The sequence below is a fragment of the Eurypyga helias genome, unplaced genomic scaffold (genome assembly GCF_000690775.1).
Source record: "Eurypyga helias isolate BGI_N326 unplaced genomic scaffold, ASM69077v1 scaffold963, whole genome shotgun sequence".
Lineage (NCBI taxonomy): Eukaryota > Metazoa > Chordata > Aves > Eurypygiformes > Eurypygidae > Eurypyga > Eurypyga helias.
This window is the reverse complement of record NW_010240307.1, coordinates 1-15,427: the sequence shown is the minus strand read 5'-3', so window position 1 is coordinate 15,427 and position 15,427 is coordinate 1. Positions and strand designations below refer to the sequence as shown.

The 15,427-nt window shown below is 40.6% G+C and overlaps 1 protein-coding gene across 2 annotated transcripts in view; it reads left to right on the top strand.

Annotated features, from left to right (window-relative positions):
* Positions 1 to 14,446, top strand: part of TRAK1 (trafficking protein, kinesin binding 1) — a 40,382-nt gene extending 25,936 nt beyond the window's left edge. For both annotated transcript variants that reach the window (XM_010148389.1, XM_010148388.1), the window contains exons 4-13: positions 498 to 598; positions 1,430 to 1,538; positions 3,170 to 3,248; positions 3,676 to 3,806; positions 4,355 to 4,429; positions 5,686 to 5,823; positions 7,384 to 7,460; positions 8,311 to 8,547; positions 9,498 to 9,814; positions 13,992 to 14,446. In XM_010148389.1, the coding sequence (XP_010146691.1) occupies positions 498 to 598; positions 1,430 to 1,538; positions 3,170 to 3,248; positions 3,676 to 3,806; positions 4,355 to 4,429; positions 5,686 to 5,823; positions 7,384 to 7,460; positions 8,311 to 8,547; positions 9,498 to 9,814; positions 13,992 to 14,446 (1,719 nt within the window). The remainder of the gene's footprint in view (positions 1 to 497; positions 599 to 1,429; positions 1,539 to 3,169; positions 3,249 to 3,675; positions 3,807 to 4,354; positions 4,430 to 5,685; positions 5,824 to 7,383; positions 7,461 to 8,310; positions 8,548 to 9,497; positions 9,815 to 13,991) is intronic.
* Positions 14,447 to 15,427: the final 981 nt, after the last annotated feature.

The following is a 15,427-nucleotide window of genomic DNA, read 5'->3' as shown; positions in this document are numbered from 1 at the left end:
TAACCTTACTACACAAGCATTTTAGTAAATTTATCTAAAGTCTCTTGGAGAAGAAGGGGTGTCTGTATCTGAGCTCTGCAAGGTCTGCTTCCAAGCCAGAAGGTGACAATCACGTCAAGTGGATAAAAGCAATGTTTGGTTTGACTGTGCCACACAAATTTCTTGCAGTATCTTTGCAATATATCCATTTCTGTGGATGTGAATCTAGACTAATGCAATAGTGAATCAGGATTGCTCATCTTGAAGGTGAAAGAGAAACGTGGCTAATAGCAGTAGATAATTGCATTTTTGAACATTTAGTGGCTAATTTAAAAGGTAAACTTTTCCTTCTTTCCGAGAAATGAAGGAACTGGTTCTGGTGTGTTCCAGTCTTGGCCCCTTGATTTAGACTGAAGATGATACTTGGAGGATGAATAAGGAGCTAATTCCTACTGTGTTTCCTTAAGAATGTGCCCAGAAAATCAACGTGCTGATCTGCAAGCTCTTCCTTTGTGCAGGTTTCTCAGCTGCGGCATGAGCTCTCCATGAAAGATGAGCTGCTCCAGTTCTATACCAGTGCTGCTGAAGAAAGTGAGCCGGAGTCCGTCTGTTCCACCCCGTAAGTTAATCGGTCTACAGCACTGAACTTCCATCTGGTGCCAAGCGTGGGTAGTTTGGACAATTTCATAGCTTTGAAAGGTAGTGAAATGATCCCTGTGTCAGCTGGAACTGTAAATGGAACTCTGAACTTGGTGCGTGGCACCAGCCTAAAGGATTTGTGTTGGCACCCGGATAGCCAGCTGGTCCAATGAGAGTGAGGAGTGGAGAGAACGCAAGGAGGTGGCTGACGCAGCACTGTGACTTCCACAGGAACCAGGTCACTGTGGTGGTGAGGCAGACACAGGTCCCGCTGACAGCACCCCACTGCACCACGTACCTTTGCACGCTGGGCTGGAATGTGCTACGTGCGTGACCTTTGCGCATGAAGGACTTGAAGGCACTATGGAAAAATGCCAGGCAGAGGGAAGGAAATAAAGCGTGGCTTATAGCCTGGGTTCCAGGCAATTAGCTGGCAGAACGGCACCGCAGGCTCCGAGGGGCTGTCTGCCCTTGCTTGCGGAGTTACTGCTGTATGCTGGGGAAGCACGTGCAGCAGTAATCAGGAAGCTCTCGGGTCGCTCCCTGTAGTAAGGTGGTTTCCTTTCTCATAACCTTGGTTGAGTAATTTTTCCATAGGAAATGCATGGAATAATACGTAAATTAATAAAAATGTTTTCTTTTACAAATCACTGCGAATATATTGCTGCCCAAACATACTGGCGTGAACTTCACATAGCTCTGGCTAGTTTTGAGACCTCTGTTCAGTCTGTTCTTCCGTGAGGTTGGCTGTAATATAGATATTACTATTTAATTATTATTAAAACAACAATTATTTTGTTTTCATTACAAGGCTGAAGAGGAATGAATCTTCCTCCTCCGTCCAGAACTATTTTCATTTGGATTCTCTTCAAAAGAAACTCAAGGACCTTGAAGAGGAGAATGTTGTGCTTAGATCTGAGGTGAAATTGCTCTCTTTGTGTTTTGCTTAATGCAATTGTTCATTTAAGTATGAGAATGCAGGTACTGAGAAGCATGTATTAAAAGTTGAGAGAGTCTAATTAAGAGTATATAATTCCACATGTGACACAGATATCTTTGTAGGAGTTTAGTCACCGTCCTTTAGCTTTCTAAATGAAGGAAAGGCTGAAACATGGAAGCTACGTGAAGCTATGTGGAAAACAGTTTCCTGGCCAAAAGAAGGTGCAGGAGCATGGGCAGGTTTTGGCAGTCCAGCACTGCACTTTGCCCAGGCCTTAAAGGGCTGACCTGGGTGATTTTAGCTGCAGATCTGAAGCTTGTAGGCTGGCATGGTCTCTCTGGTATAAATTCAGCATTTGTCAGAACAAAAATTGCTAGCCTAAATTTGCATCACATATCTTCAGTCTGTGTTTCAAGTCAGGCTGTTAATATTTGAAGTTGAATGTATTTTTTGTGCCTTCTATTTCTGATAATATTCAGTGTCTCACAGACGACACAGTTTCTAAAAGTTCCTTTACTGTTCCCTATCTGTCAGAAATAACACTTTGTAATTCAGTACCCTGCGAATGATTTTCTGTTTTCAGGGCAACTTTTGAATTTGGGGAGCAGGGTACCATTTCTCAAACATGTAGCAGGGTATAGCAGAAGAAACATTTGAGCTAAGAATGAATGTAGGAAAAGAGGGTATCGTTACCATTTCCTACAGCAAATGCAGGGCCTGTTGCAAATAAGTAGTGGCACATCTTTGGACAAGACACAGTGTAACAGAGAGCGCTGGACGCCTCGTTGAGAGGTCGCACAAGGAAGATGAGCCATAGATGGTTCAACAACAACAAAAGTAGGGTTAGAGCTGAGCGGGCCACTGCATCAGGAGCTGGTAGGAGAACCCCACGAGGCACTGGCTTCCCTGGCAGGGAGATGCAGTCTGTGCCAGGAAACCACAGGATGGAGCCATACCTGTAACCTCGGAGCTACGCAGTTCCCTACAGATGCAGTCTGTGGGTGTCTGTGCGTGCCCCCAGCACTGGGAATAGATTGCAGACCCACTGAGCTGGCACCAGACAGAGCCAGCTGGGTGTAGCCACGCTGCTCTTGGCACTCCTAGAATTGGAGCAGAAAGGACAAACCAGGGAAGGAGGTAGCACTAAGCTTTTTCTGTGGATATATAGTCTCAGTGTCAGAACTTTTTCAAATACCGTTTGAATGATTTTTAAATACTTGAATACTCTAATTCGGTTCTCTGAACCCAGCATGTAACTAGTTTGTGATGCTACCTAGCCTAGTTCTGGTGACCAGAGCAAACTCTGCACACTAGTCTTTTGCACGTTCAGGGTTTTATTTGTATTGTAAGTGCAAAATACACAAGTGACATCTAGTGGGGAATATGGTGGTGATAATGCAAGTTCCTGCATACAGTAATGTCTCTGCTGGATATTCACCTGGTCCCTTTTTCCAGAACGTGAGGGAGGGCAGGCAAAAACTAGTTTCTCACTGTCTTCCTGGAGGAGTGATTAGAAAAGCTTGTCTTCCTGAAGCAGATGGAAATGCAGCAACAGACTGGCAAAGAACAAATGTGTTAATGTAGCATGTTTGATGTGGATTTCTTGAATAGGCCTGTCAGCTGAAGACTGAAACAATTACTTATGAAGAGAAAGAACAACAGCTTGTCAATGACTGTGTAAAAGAGCTAAGTATGTCCTTATTTCTTTTCCTTTCTCATTCAAGATTGTTCAGTTAACAAAAAAAAGACAGACGACTGAGTCAGATCAGTCTGTCATGTTTTTCTGTCACACTTATTTTCCTTATATAAGTAGTTGTGAGGAGAAAATTTCAGCCAGAAATTTCTGCTGTGAAATTTCAGCCAGTAAGCTGAATCTTTCTCACTTGCAAAATAGTTTCACATAGAAAATGTTATTGTTATGGGCAAGTACAGTCTCCTTTGTCGTATGACCACTTTCTGTCTTTCTGTTTTTGTGTCCTACTGCTGTTTCTCAAAAGTACCTTGCTGTGTACTGGGGAAGGATTCTGCTGAATCAAGTGGTTTTCCCAAAGAACATCTTTCTGCTTACTTTTCTGCCTCTGAGTTTGTAATGTTCATTGTAATTGCTTATCTTAAAGGGGATGCAAACATCCAGATTGCCAATATCTCTGAAGAGTTAGCAAAGAAAACCGAAGATGCTGCCCGGCAGCAGGAAGAAATCACCCATCTTCTCTCTCAGATAGTCGATCTGCAGAAAAAGGCAAAAGCTGTAAGGAATCCAGTTGCAAGATTACCATTGTGATTTGCTACTGTTGTAGCTGGAAGACAAGTTACAATTTTTTGTATGCTAAAGCCTAAAAGAAATTTTCTGCCCTCCTTATCTGAATGTCCTTGTTTGATATTTAATACCTAGCATACTTGACTAGAAAGCATCCATTTATTAAAAGATGCATATATGATATTGAAAACTGTTTATTTATTTATTAATTTATTGTAAATATTAGATGTGAAATTCTGCGCTAATCTTAATGACTTTGATAAGTCAAGAATGTCAGTACAAGTATTTCAGTCTGCCCATACTTACTAGTTTTAGGGTCTTGAAGGTTAATTTAGCAGGGCACAGACTGGTGCTGGGTGTTCTGGTATTAACATTTTAAAGTGTTGTTTAAATGTTTATACTAACGTGTGGAAGAATACTGCTGCAGAGAGAGTCTTGAGAAAAGTTAGATTTTTCCTACTTATCTGTAGTATATGATACAAACATCATCACAGGACAAAACATCACAGTATGTCTAATATTAATTTGGCATATTTTAGTGTGCAGTTGAAAATGAAGAACTCGTCCAGCATTTGGGAGCAGCTAAAGATGCCCAGAGGCAGCTCACAGCAGAGGTGAGTACATTACTTAGTGTTAGAATAATTTGGTAGTGGGGCAATGGCTGTTCATTTTACTCGGGGAGTTTTAGTCTAAGCTCGATCAGAAGTATTAAATAACTTAGCCTGTGTATATGGAATGAAGGAACATTTATGTTCCTTGTAGAGTTCAAAACTTTTTCTTTCTTGTTCTCTTCTCCTTCAACTGCCACATATTTTGAAAAACAGTGTTATGGCCTATATAGGAACCCCTATAGGGGTTGATTTCCCTGCACTGGTAGTTTAAGCATATTTTGAATAGTGAGATAACACAGAAGAGTTCATTAATGCTGTATTTGTTCAATGAATAAACTGAAGACAGTCCAGGATTGCTGACTGTCTTCTGGATGCTACACTCACATGAACCATGAACAGAACGGGTGGAATAGAATGAATAAAGCTTGATCCCTGTATGATGTGTCCTGTACTTGGAATACTTGGTGTTGAAGGTGGGAATGCCCATAGAACCTTTCCTGCTAACGGGCCCTTTTTATCTGTGGTATTCCACAAAGTTTGAGCTCATGCTTCTCTGTCTCTTTCTTAGGAAAGACCTTAACAGGATCTCTGTTTCTAAGCAAAGTAGCTTATTTTTATGAAACTTGTAGGAATGTGGTATTTCAGACTTGTACCCCTTTGCCAAACTAAGTTGAAGTGGCTGATGAACTCAGAAACTGTGAGGGCTCACAGACATCTGCAGGCAGAGTGATTACATAAGATGTGTTTCCTGAGAAAGTCAAGCTAAAAATAAGGCATGGTCTGAGGTTGTTGGAGGAGATATATATATATATATATATCACATTTTATATGTATATATGTATCTGTGCATGTATGTAAGCCAGTTTTAAAATTCTTGAGTCCTTTGGAGCACTGTGAAATGTGTTTTCTCTTTCCTGTGCTGTGGTTATCATGGCAGTAGTCAGGCACTCCGTCTGATCAGACTAGAGATGCTTTAGCTCTGTATCTTCTCCTTGGCAGTGGCTTCATGTAGATACATAGGGTAGGAAACAGGGTGAGCAGGTTCTTCCCACATCACGCTCGACTTCCCCCCACACTTCCCTTTTACCACTCCATGTTACTGATGATTTTCAATGATATTCACTCGTCGTAGTTCTGTCCCTTTAAAGTGGAATATTCTTCCTACACCATTATCCTTTACCAGTGTTAAAAGAATTTGCAGGCTTTTGGAGATGATGGTGCAGCCCATAACGTCTTGAATGGTTTTCTATGTGTTACAGTTGCGAGAGCTGGAAGACAAGTATGCAGAGTGCATGGAAATGCTTCATGAGGCTCAAGAAGAGCTGAAAAACCTTAGGAACAAGACCATGCCAAATGCCGTATCACGTCGGTACCACTCTCTTGGTCTCTTCCCTATGGTAAGCAGATTAAGAAGAAAAAACCCGCAAACACCAGAGAGAGTACAGCCAGAGGAAATGTGTTGGAATCTGACTTACAGCTTCAGGGGTAGGATGCTTGGCCACATATGATCATGGGTAAAAAGTGTATTGATATAGTGTCGAAGGATACTCGAGTGATCAGTTCTGCATAGCTGGTTCTGGAACAGCGGTGGTGTGCAGTTCCTTCTTTGTGCTGCAGTATTATGTACAACCTGCAGCTTGTTGTGCTTATGCTGTGAATCATAGGTAGCATTAATATGTTGTTACACAGTTCTAGGCGTCTTTCCTATGCATCTGCTGTACTGTCGTGACTGATTTTCAGTAGGAGCTTCCTGTTTTTCTTCAATATCCTTGGAGATGTAACATCATGGTAACATAACTGATGTTTTCCAGACATGGCATCCTTCTAGACACTGACAGGATACATTCCAGGTCATCAGTACTTGAATAGGTTGCACATATTCTTGGCTTAGGGTCACTGAAAATTCAGTGATTCTTTAAAAGAATATTTCTTGATAATATATGTTACAGCAACACCAATTATGGCAGTGTCCCTGGTGGAGGAGAACGTCTAGGTTCAGTTCAGTGCCTGGCTCTGCTTGCCTGTGTATCTCTAGAATAATTCCATGACTTCTGAGTACAGTGATATCAGTGACATTTCTTTTGAGTTACATTACTGTAACTTGAGCAGCAGGATCTGGCCCTCCTTGTCTGTAGCCATGTCTTGTCTCTTAACTGCTGAGGAAGAACAGAGATTATATTTGTGCCCAGAAGTAGTAAATGTCAGCAAAGGCTTAACTTGCCACTTGGTGTTGCCTTCTGAGACTGGACACAGGCCACCTAAAAGTGCACAAGTTGTACACGCATAGATGCCGTTGAAACTGCGAAACGTATGCTTGTGCTGAGATAGGTTTATGCGTTTCCTATGAAAGTGATTTTCAAATGTTGACTCTTGGGACCAAAAGTCATTTAGTTTGTGAAGGTTTGACACTTAGACCCTTCACTTAACTACATTTAGGCAGCAAAACCTAGTGACCAGCAGTGGAGAATTGATAGCCTGTCACCTTTGACCCTCTAGAGGAAGTATATAATAATTTATGCTAAGAACCGTGTCTTTTTTTTGTGGGTAAGTGGGTGATGTTGTTGAAGAGTGTTTTCTGTTTGTTTTAAATGAAAACAAATTAAGAAAAACTCCTTACACAAAAGGAGAGTGTTACTGAGTAGGGAATTTAGTTTGGGAAGTTGGTGCACCTGGATTCTCTTGTTGCCTGTGATGTTTTTTCAGGATCTTTGACAGATGTCTTGTGCTCAGATGGTAAGTACTGCAGCAGTATGAAGCTAAGCCGTAATTTGTCAGTCATTTAGATATGTTCATTAGTCTTCCAGATTTTCCATCAATTGTCATTGTTAAACCTGTATTTTTTTTCCTGGAATGACACCTTATTAGTTATTAATTATTTTATATAGCTAATTAATTATTTTATACAATGATTTATAATACTTTGATTATTGTTGTTCTTTTGTGCTTGATTTTAACAGGATTCTTTAGCAGCAGAGATAGAAGGATCGATGAGGAAAGAACTGCATTTAGATGAACCTGACTCTCCTGACTTGGCGTACGACTGAAAATAATTGGTTTCTAATTGATTTATTATATCTGAAGTTAATTTTTATTTTATAAGAAAGGAAAAGACAAGAAGTAGCTACCAAAGCAAAACACCTGTATATAGGTTTTGTGTTGTCTTATGAACTTCTTACTCTCCTCCTTGAATGCTGAGAATGAGAAAAGGTTGTTTTTCTTGTTTGTTACCATGTTAGATTTCTTCTTAGGGGATGAGTTCAATACCTCAAGTTCCCTCTTCACGTGTTATAACAGAAGTTACTGGGAAATAGTTGATCTAATCCGGTTTTTGCAGGGAGAACGTCAGTGCAGAAGGGGATTCAGAATGCTTGGGTGCTTACAGTGTGATGCCCATTACACCTGTACAAAGAAGCTGGCACCCATTTTACTAAGGTTAAGCACTTGTGATGGTCCAAAAGCTAAAGATAGATACAGCTTGGCAGAAATGGCCTTAGTGACGCCAGTTGCACGTGTACTCCAATAGGTTTATCTCACCTATTTGTACGAAGCATGGACTGGTTAATTTGAAACAAATTAATCCTAATTAGAAGGTCTGTTAGAGCTTTTAGATGTTTTGATCTGACCTTTACAAAGAAAAGCTGGTCACGGAAGGTATGGTGGCCACTTTCCGGAAACCTAAGTACGTTTATGAAGTTTAACACATACCTAAACCTAAAGGTTAATTAGCAAAATGTAAGATCGGAAAGATGTGAGCATGCTCACAAGACAAGGTATTGCTGGAGCTGTGATAAGAAGGGCTGTTGAAAAGTTGTTACCTGTTTCTCTGTTCCTCCTTAAGGTAAGAAGGCACTGTGTGATTATTAACTGTGTGTGTGTCTTACCAGTCATCAGAAGCGGGTCTTCGAGACAGTGAGAAATGTTAACCAAGTTGTCAAGCAGAGATTCATGACTCCGTCACCAATGAATATCCCAGGCTCTAACCAGTCCTCTGCTATGAACTCAGTCATTTCCAGCTGTATCAGCACTCCACGTTCCAGTTTCTATGGGGGCGACATCTCTAACATTATGATAGACAACAAGACCAATAGCATCATCCTTGAGACAGAATCCTCTGACAATGGGTCAGTACCGTAGCAGTGGGCTTTGCTTTTGTTTCTGACGTAAATTCAGAGTTCCTGTTTTCCTTTTTTTGTCTTGCTTTGTGCCGTTAACACAGTGACTGACGTCTTCCAAAGTTATTTCATTTTGTGCTTATAATTCTTGAGCTCTCAAGTTTATCTAAAGGGGAAAGCTTTTTGAGTACTATCTATCAGTGTCTGTAACTCGCACCAGTTCTGAGATGCAGCATCACCAGATGGTGTAAAACCATCCTTTGTCTTTGCAGCTGTGGGTCAACACTTAGAACTAATTATATTTTCACCATTTTCCATTAATGCCAGGGAGTTCTGATCTAAGCTGCAGCTACAGCTAGCTCTCTTTGATCCTAAAAATAAAAAGTGTAGGTTACCCAATATGAAAAGTTGTGAATGAAACAGTCAGAACTTTGCACTTCTAGCTACTTTTCTCTTCCCCCAGTACAGCTCCACTATGCTGTGTCTACTTTACAGTAAAAACTACTTAGTATGTCAAAACAGTATTTGTCAGCAGAATATACTCTTGTGACTCACTGTAGTATTCTGGTGGCGTTGACCCTGTAAGAAGTGGCCTGCTTACTTGAGTTTGTATAACCATAAGAGGGAGGCAACAAGGAGACATCTCTCCTCTCTTTGTAGGAGGAAGCTCTTAAGTAAAGCATAGTTTTTCCAACCATGGACTTCCAGGCAGGAATTAGGATTCAAAACAGTTTTACTGTGCAAGAGAAAGGCAAACACCAGTATTTAATTTGAGCTTTCCAGATGAGTAGCGAGTTGTTCCCAGACACAGTAATTTAAAGGTATTAATGAATGTCTCAGAACTGTCATGTGGAAGTTTTAAGCATCTCTAAGAAGTCTTTTTTCTCCTTCCCTTCTCCCCTCTCCCCTTTTTTTTTTTTTGTCTTCTGTATGTGTGTGTCTGTCCTGTTATGCTATAGAAATGAAGACAGGATGAAGAAGCCAGGAACTCCAGGGACTCCAGGCTCCAGTGACCTAGAGACTGCCCTTCGTAGGCTGTCCCTCAGGAGGGAGAATTACCTCTCGGAGCGCAAGTTCTTCGAAGAAGAGCAGGAAAGGAAGTTGCGGGAACTGGCAGAAAAGGGCGAGCTCCATAGTGGCTCCGTTACCCCAACAGAGAGCATCATGTCACTGGGAACTCACTCCAGGTTTTCAGAATTCACTGGATATTCAGGAATGTCTATCAGCAGTCGCTCCTACCTGCCAGAAAAGCTTCAGATTGTGAAACCACTAGAAGGTGATAACAAAGGGCCTCGGCCTTTATCTGTTCTTCTTAGTGACTCTTTGTGGTCTCTTATCCATCACCAGAAAGCAGGAAATCTTTGCAATACATATTCTTTTTACTTTAGAGACAGTAATCCACGCTGCTGGTTTGAAATCTTCTAACTACTGCATTTTTCCACAAGCCTTAAAAGCATTAGGAAAAAATTCCAGCCAAGGCAATAAAATAGATGCTACAGGCCACACGTGCGTCAGCAGTGCAGCCTGACACCTGACCTGAGTCTCAGTGTCGCTGTTTCATACTTGGGGAAGTGGTTGAGTATCTGAAATCTAAGCAGCAACAGTATTAGTTCATCAAATCTCAGTTCTGCAAGTAGGTGTCTGGAAAGGCCTTTGCTTACTTCAAATAGTCCAGTTGGTCAAATAAGGCTATTTTTGTGATTAAAAATGACCTCTGGACTTTAATTGGCTGTTTGAGTGGCCACACATGAGTGTCTGTGGCTTTGGGACTCATGTGTGAAATAGGTTTTCTTTTTTTTTTCTTTTTAAAAGTCAAATTTCCTCCCTATTTTGTCTCAGAAAAAGGCAAGATATAGCTAGATGGTAGTCAAGGCTAGAGCTCTATTTCAGAGTGCTCTTCTGTAGTCTGGCTAACAGCTGACAGAGCACATATCTTTAGTCCTTTCTGGTTGTGGCTGGAAGTTAGCTGAGTAACTTCCTTCAGGTTTTAAACAAAATGAAGCTATTTGCCTATAGTACTTCACAGCTCTACTGGGTACACGATGTAGCTTTGGTTTCTCTCACTTATCCTTTAACAGAACTCGTGTTACATTACATTGTCAGTGTGTGTTTTAATTGCAAAAATTCCCTTTTTTTCATCTTTAGAAGAAATCTATTTCATCTTTATGGAACATTTAGCATGGCACATATTCAGAAGCAAAAATAACCCTTCTTGTTTCCTGAAGAAAGTGATGTGCTGTATCTAGCTATTCAAATGAAACTATAGCCATAGCACACCAGTCCATACTGTTAGCAGATTTTAGTAGTTTGCTTTCATCTCTGCTTTTAAATGGTCGTATAAATTCATGTGCCACATGAGGGAAGGGATGATCCAGCTTTGTTTCAGTTACTGGTTGCTACCACTGTAATAGATTTCTGTCACCATCCCATTATATCTGCTTTTTTCTTCCAATAAACTCTTTAAGTCTTTATCATCTTTCTGTCTGTCTGGGTTTTTTTTCCTGCTTTTGTTCATTGTTCTCACTCGGTCGTTTTTTTCCTTAGTATTGCACCCTTTAATGTACTTCTCATGTGTGATTTTTAGATCTTATTTGTAGTGCCTGCCTCTCATTTGTCTGTCTGTTTCATAAGTCTCATGTTTATCTTTTATTAAGTACATGTTTCTGTTTGTCACTTCATTCTAGTTTCTTTCCAAAGTATTTTTCATGAGTTATTTTTATATTTTTTTCCCCAACTTCATGGGTACTTCAGACTACTGGGGCACAATAGTCTGCTGTACCCTGAGGTTATCAGTAGTTCTGCCTTTGTTTTTCATTACTGTTTTCCTAAGGGTGCATATGCTGTAAAAAAAAAAAAAAAAAAAAAGTTCTGTAATGAAATTCAGGTTAATGTCTTCTACTCCTTTAAAGCAATCTTATAAATCCCACAGTAAAATAAATAGGGTGGCAGAAGCACTAAGAAATGAATCTTCTTTTGCAGTTTTGAAAAAACCCAAACATGCTTTCTTTTAGCCAAACAGAATGGTTGCTTGATGCGACTTGCTTTAGTTACAGTCTAGTGAGCTTGTTTGGTTTGGTTTGGTTTTAAACCGTGCATCTGCGGTTTGTTGTGCCGTAAGCATGAAATAGCACTCCTGTGTTCTGGAGGGAAACTAGAACCTTGGGCTCATTATGTCTTCACCCACTTTGTTGGCAGTTGTGCAGCAACATGTCATGAATTTTGAAGCTTTCCCTAACCCCCATAGTATACATGCAGTCAGCAGATATCAGGAATAGAAAACCAAGTATAATTTACTCTGTTCATGTGCTGATTCTTACTTCGGCTTGGCAGTCCCACGGTTGCACCTGAACTCCCTCGTACCAATTTTTTTTTTTTTTAAGATAATCATCAGGACTGTTGCATTGCTTTCTGTATTTGTTTTGATTTTCTCTATGGGAAAGTTAAAGCTCCCTTACACATTTTATGAGATCAAGATTAAACTTGGATATCCTCCTTTTTCATCATGAAGCTTAGGCCATTTAGATTTCCAGTTTCCAAAAGAAATGTATAACATGTAGTGTCAATAGGTATGTTAAAGCTCAAATCAAAGGTACTCTGGTGGATATCTTTCCATAGGAGAGAGATAATATCTTACCAAGTAAATGCTTGTGCTCCGCAGTTTTTCTGAGTACAAGTTTTTGAGGTGAAAAAGATTACATTTTCAGAAGTTTGCATGTAGAAGTTAATTAGTGACAGCATTTTATGTTTGCATGCAGCGCAGAAAGAAATTTTGGCTTCTGTTCTTTAATTTTTGAGAGTAGTGTCATACAGCAAAGCTCTGCTCCTTGCTGAAGGCTTGACAATATCTGGCACTTCACGTCCTGGAATATTTCTTTTAGAAATAGAAGCACAAAACTTGACCTTTGTGACAATTCAGAAATAAATATAAGTACAGGGATGTATTTTCTTTTTTTGTTATTTATTTTGGGGTCGTAATGGTTTGTACTTCTTGAGCCTCAAGGATGCTAATCCTTTTTAGTCCCTCAAAACTTACTTTAAATAAAATTAAAAAAAGATAGAGGCATTATGTAGTGTAATCTAGCAGATCCATTTATTCTGAGCTAAAAATTACGTGGTTTAAAACATGAGCTAGGCTGAATTAAAATGCTGCTCACTGATCCCAGTCATTCTAAAGACAGACTTTTGTCCTGCTCACTTCCTATTTACAATAAGCTTCCTGTAATGCAGTATCCTTATGTGAAATGACACTTATTCCATGGAATTCTCCTCAGATGCAAAATAACATATATAAGAGCCATCCCTTCCCTTGTTATTACACTGGTTTAGATTTTTACATATACCATGCAGTGAATTGAACATTCTTGGTCTTTGAAGATTGGGGAGACATCTGTACACCAGCTTCTTGAGTGAGTCAGTATTCTGCTTTGGGGAGGGGGGACAGACACAAGACAACAAACACTGCTCTGATGTGTGCTGGAGTAGATGAAAATAAAGATACTTTGTTTGTGTCATAGGACCTGGAATGTATGTTTTTAAATCACATGCTACAAGACAGTAGGGTTTGGTGGGCACGTAGGAAAACATAGGCCCTTGCAAGCAGGGTTTAATCACTACTTGAGGAATCAGATAAATCTTCTCCTGATTTTGGTGGGCCCATCTCAGTGTATATATCAATTTAACCTCATACCTTGCTGTTTCTGACTCGTTGTCTCTTACTGAACGCTGAATATGGAATGCTTTTCTCTGTAAAATGCACCTCTGTTCCCACCCAAAACATTTTTCTGCCAAGGACCAAGCAACAGGTACAGTAGCACTTAGTTGTGTAGTAGCTGACCTCCTGTAGCACAGGGGCTCAGGTGGGGCCATGCCAGTATTTAGGCGGTGTGTAGGTCAGAGGTGTTCCCTGCTTATACACGCCTGGAGTTGATGTGGCTTTCTAATGTGTGGTGAAGTGCCGAAATTGCTGTTTAGTTTGTGTGACTGCCCTCCTGTTAGCCACCGGTAGTAAATTCTAGCACATTCCCAGCACTTTTCTTGGTGTGAGCTGATTGCAGGAGTATGTGGTATATGTTCTCCGAGCTTTCTGTGATGGTGCTCAGATCAAAAAATATAAATTCTTTCTACTCGCACTTAATCCCGTGAATTTAGTGGGATAAGAATACTGGAGGAGGGGATGTGCATGTGCACAAGTGTGCTGCATCATACCACCAGACTTTGTCTTTCTAAGTGCTGATGTGATCAGTTTGTTTCATGCTGATCTGGAAATGGTGAAGAGCAGCTGAAGCAGTTTTGCCTTGTAGCTTGTCTTCCTAGAAATATTAAACCCAGAAATATTAAAGGTTTGGAACTCCCAAACCTTTGGTCTTCTGGATAAACAAAGCAGGATTTTCTGCCTTTTAGAATCCTGAATGTATCACTGATCTGTTTTGGTTTTCTTTCTGTTCCCTTTCAAGGTTCTGCCACTTTGCACCACTGGCAGCAGCTGGCTCAGCCTCACCTGGGTGGGATCCTGGACCCGAGGCCTGGGGTTGTCACGAAGGGCTTCAGGACCCTGGACTTGGACCTGGATGAAGTGTACTGCCTTAATGACTATGAGGAAGATGAGTCAGGTGACATTTCTTACAAGGGCCTAACTACCTCGGCGCCAGTTCAGCACACAGAGACCTCAGGTGAGAGGTCACAAGCACAAGTGACTGTTTCAGACAACAAGAATAACCCCCGCCAATCTCAGGCTTTCACAGAGGAGATGCAGGAGTCCGCGACTGACGATGATGAGGGGTCTGGTGAGGGAAACTCATTAAGTCCAGTAAAACTGACATCTTTACAGGATTTTGATTACTGGGCCGTTCTCGCATCTCTCCAGAACAGCATCCATAGTATTGCTTTGTGTGTAGCATCTGCACGTTAATGTGTGCAGTAGTTAGAACATAACCATTCTAACATTGGCTCAAAAATCCTGTCTTTAATAATCTTTTTAATTTGTCTTTTTAATTTGACCTTTTTTTTTCAGTAACAGCATCTGTGGTCAATATTTTACTCTATTTTGATAAGAGAAGGCTGCTAAAAGGAAGTGGTTCATTCACAAACGTTTGTGTGGCACATATGAAACTTGTATGAGTATTTAGTGCACGCTTTTCTATGTATATAATGTATAGATGATATATATTTTGTATGCCTATAGTGCAGATATTCTTCTGACTGTTCATAAGAGTTGATGCAATGCTTTAGATTTTTGTACACTGAGGAAAAAAACCAAAGACTAAATGATGACACAAGGTGCATCTAAGTTGTCTTTGCTGAAACAAATGGAAGTGCCTTGAAAATCAAGCAAAAATATACTGCAAGTTTAATTCAGTTACCTCAGATGTAGTTCTCTGTGTCGTGGTTTAACCCCGGCTAGCAATAACGTGCCACGCAGCTGCTCGCTTGCCTCCAGTGGAGGTGGATAATGGGAGGGAAAGACAAGGAAGCTCGTGATTTGAGATAAGAACTACTTAATAATTTAAGTGAATATTACAGTGATGCTAATAATACTACTACTAATAATAAGTAATTAAAATAATAGGAAATAGAACTAATTATAAAATGCTCACCACACCCACCGACTGATAACACAGCCAAGTCCTGAGTGGCGAGAGTGACTGACCTCACTCAGGGGTAGTGCTGAGAGCAACCCAAGGGCAATTTAAACCCTGCCATGGAGCAGTTCGTGATTCTAGGTGAAGTAAGGAAGGGGGATCAGCAAGACCACTACCATGGACTTCCGAAGGGCAGATTTTGGTGTTTAGGACACTGGTTGAGAGAGTCCCTTGGGAATCTGTCCTGAAGGACAAAGGGCTCCAGGCAGGCTGGTCATCTTTCAAAAAGGCAGCCGTAAAGGAGCCGGCAG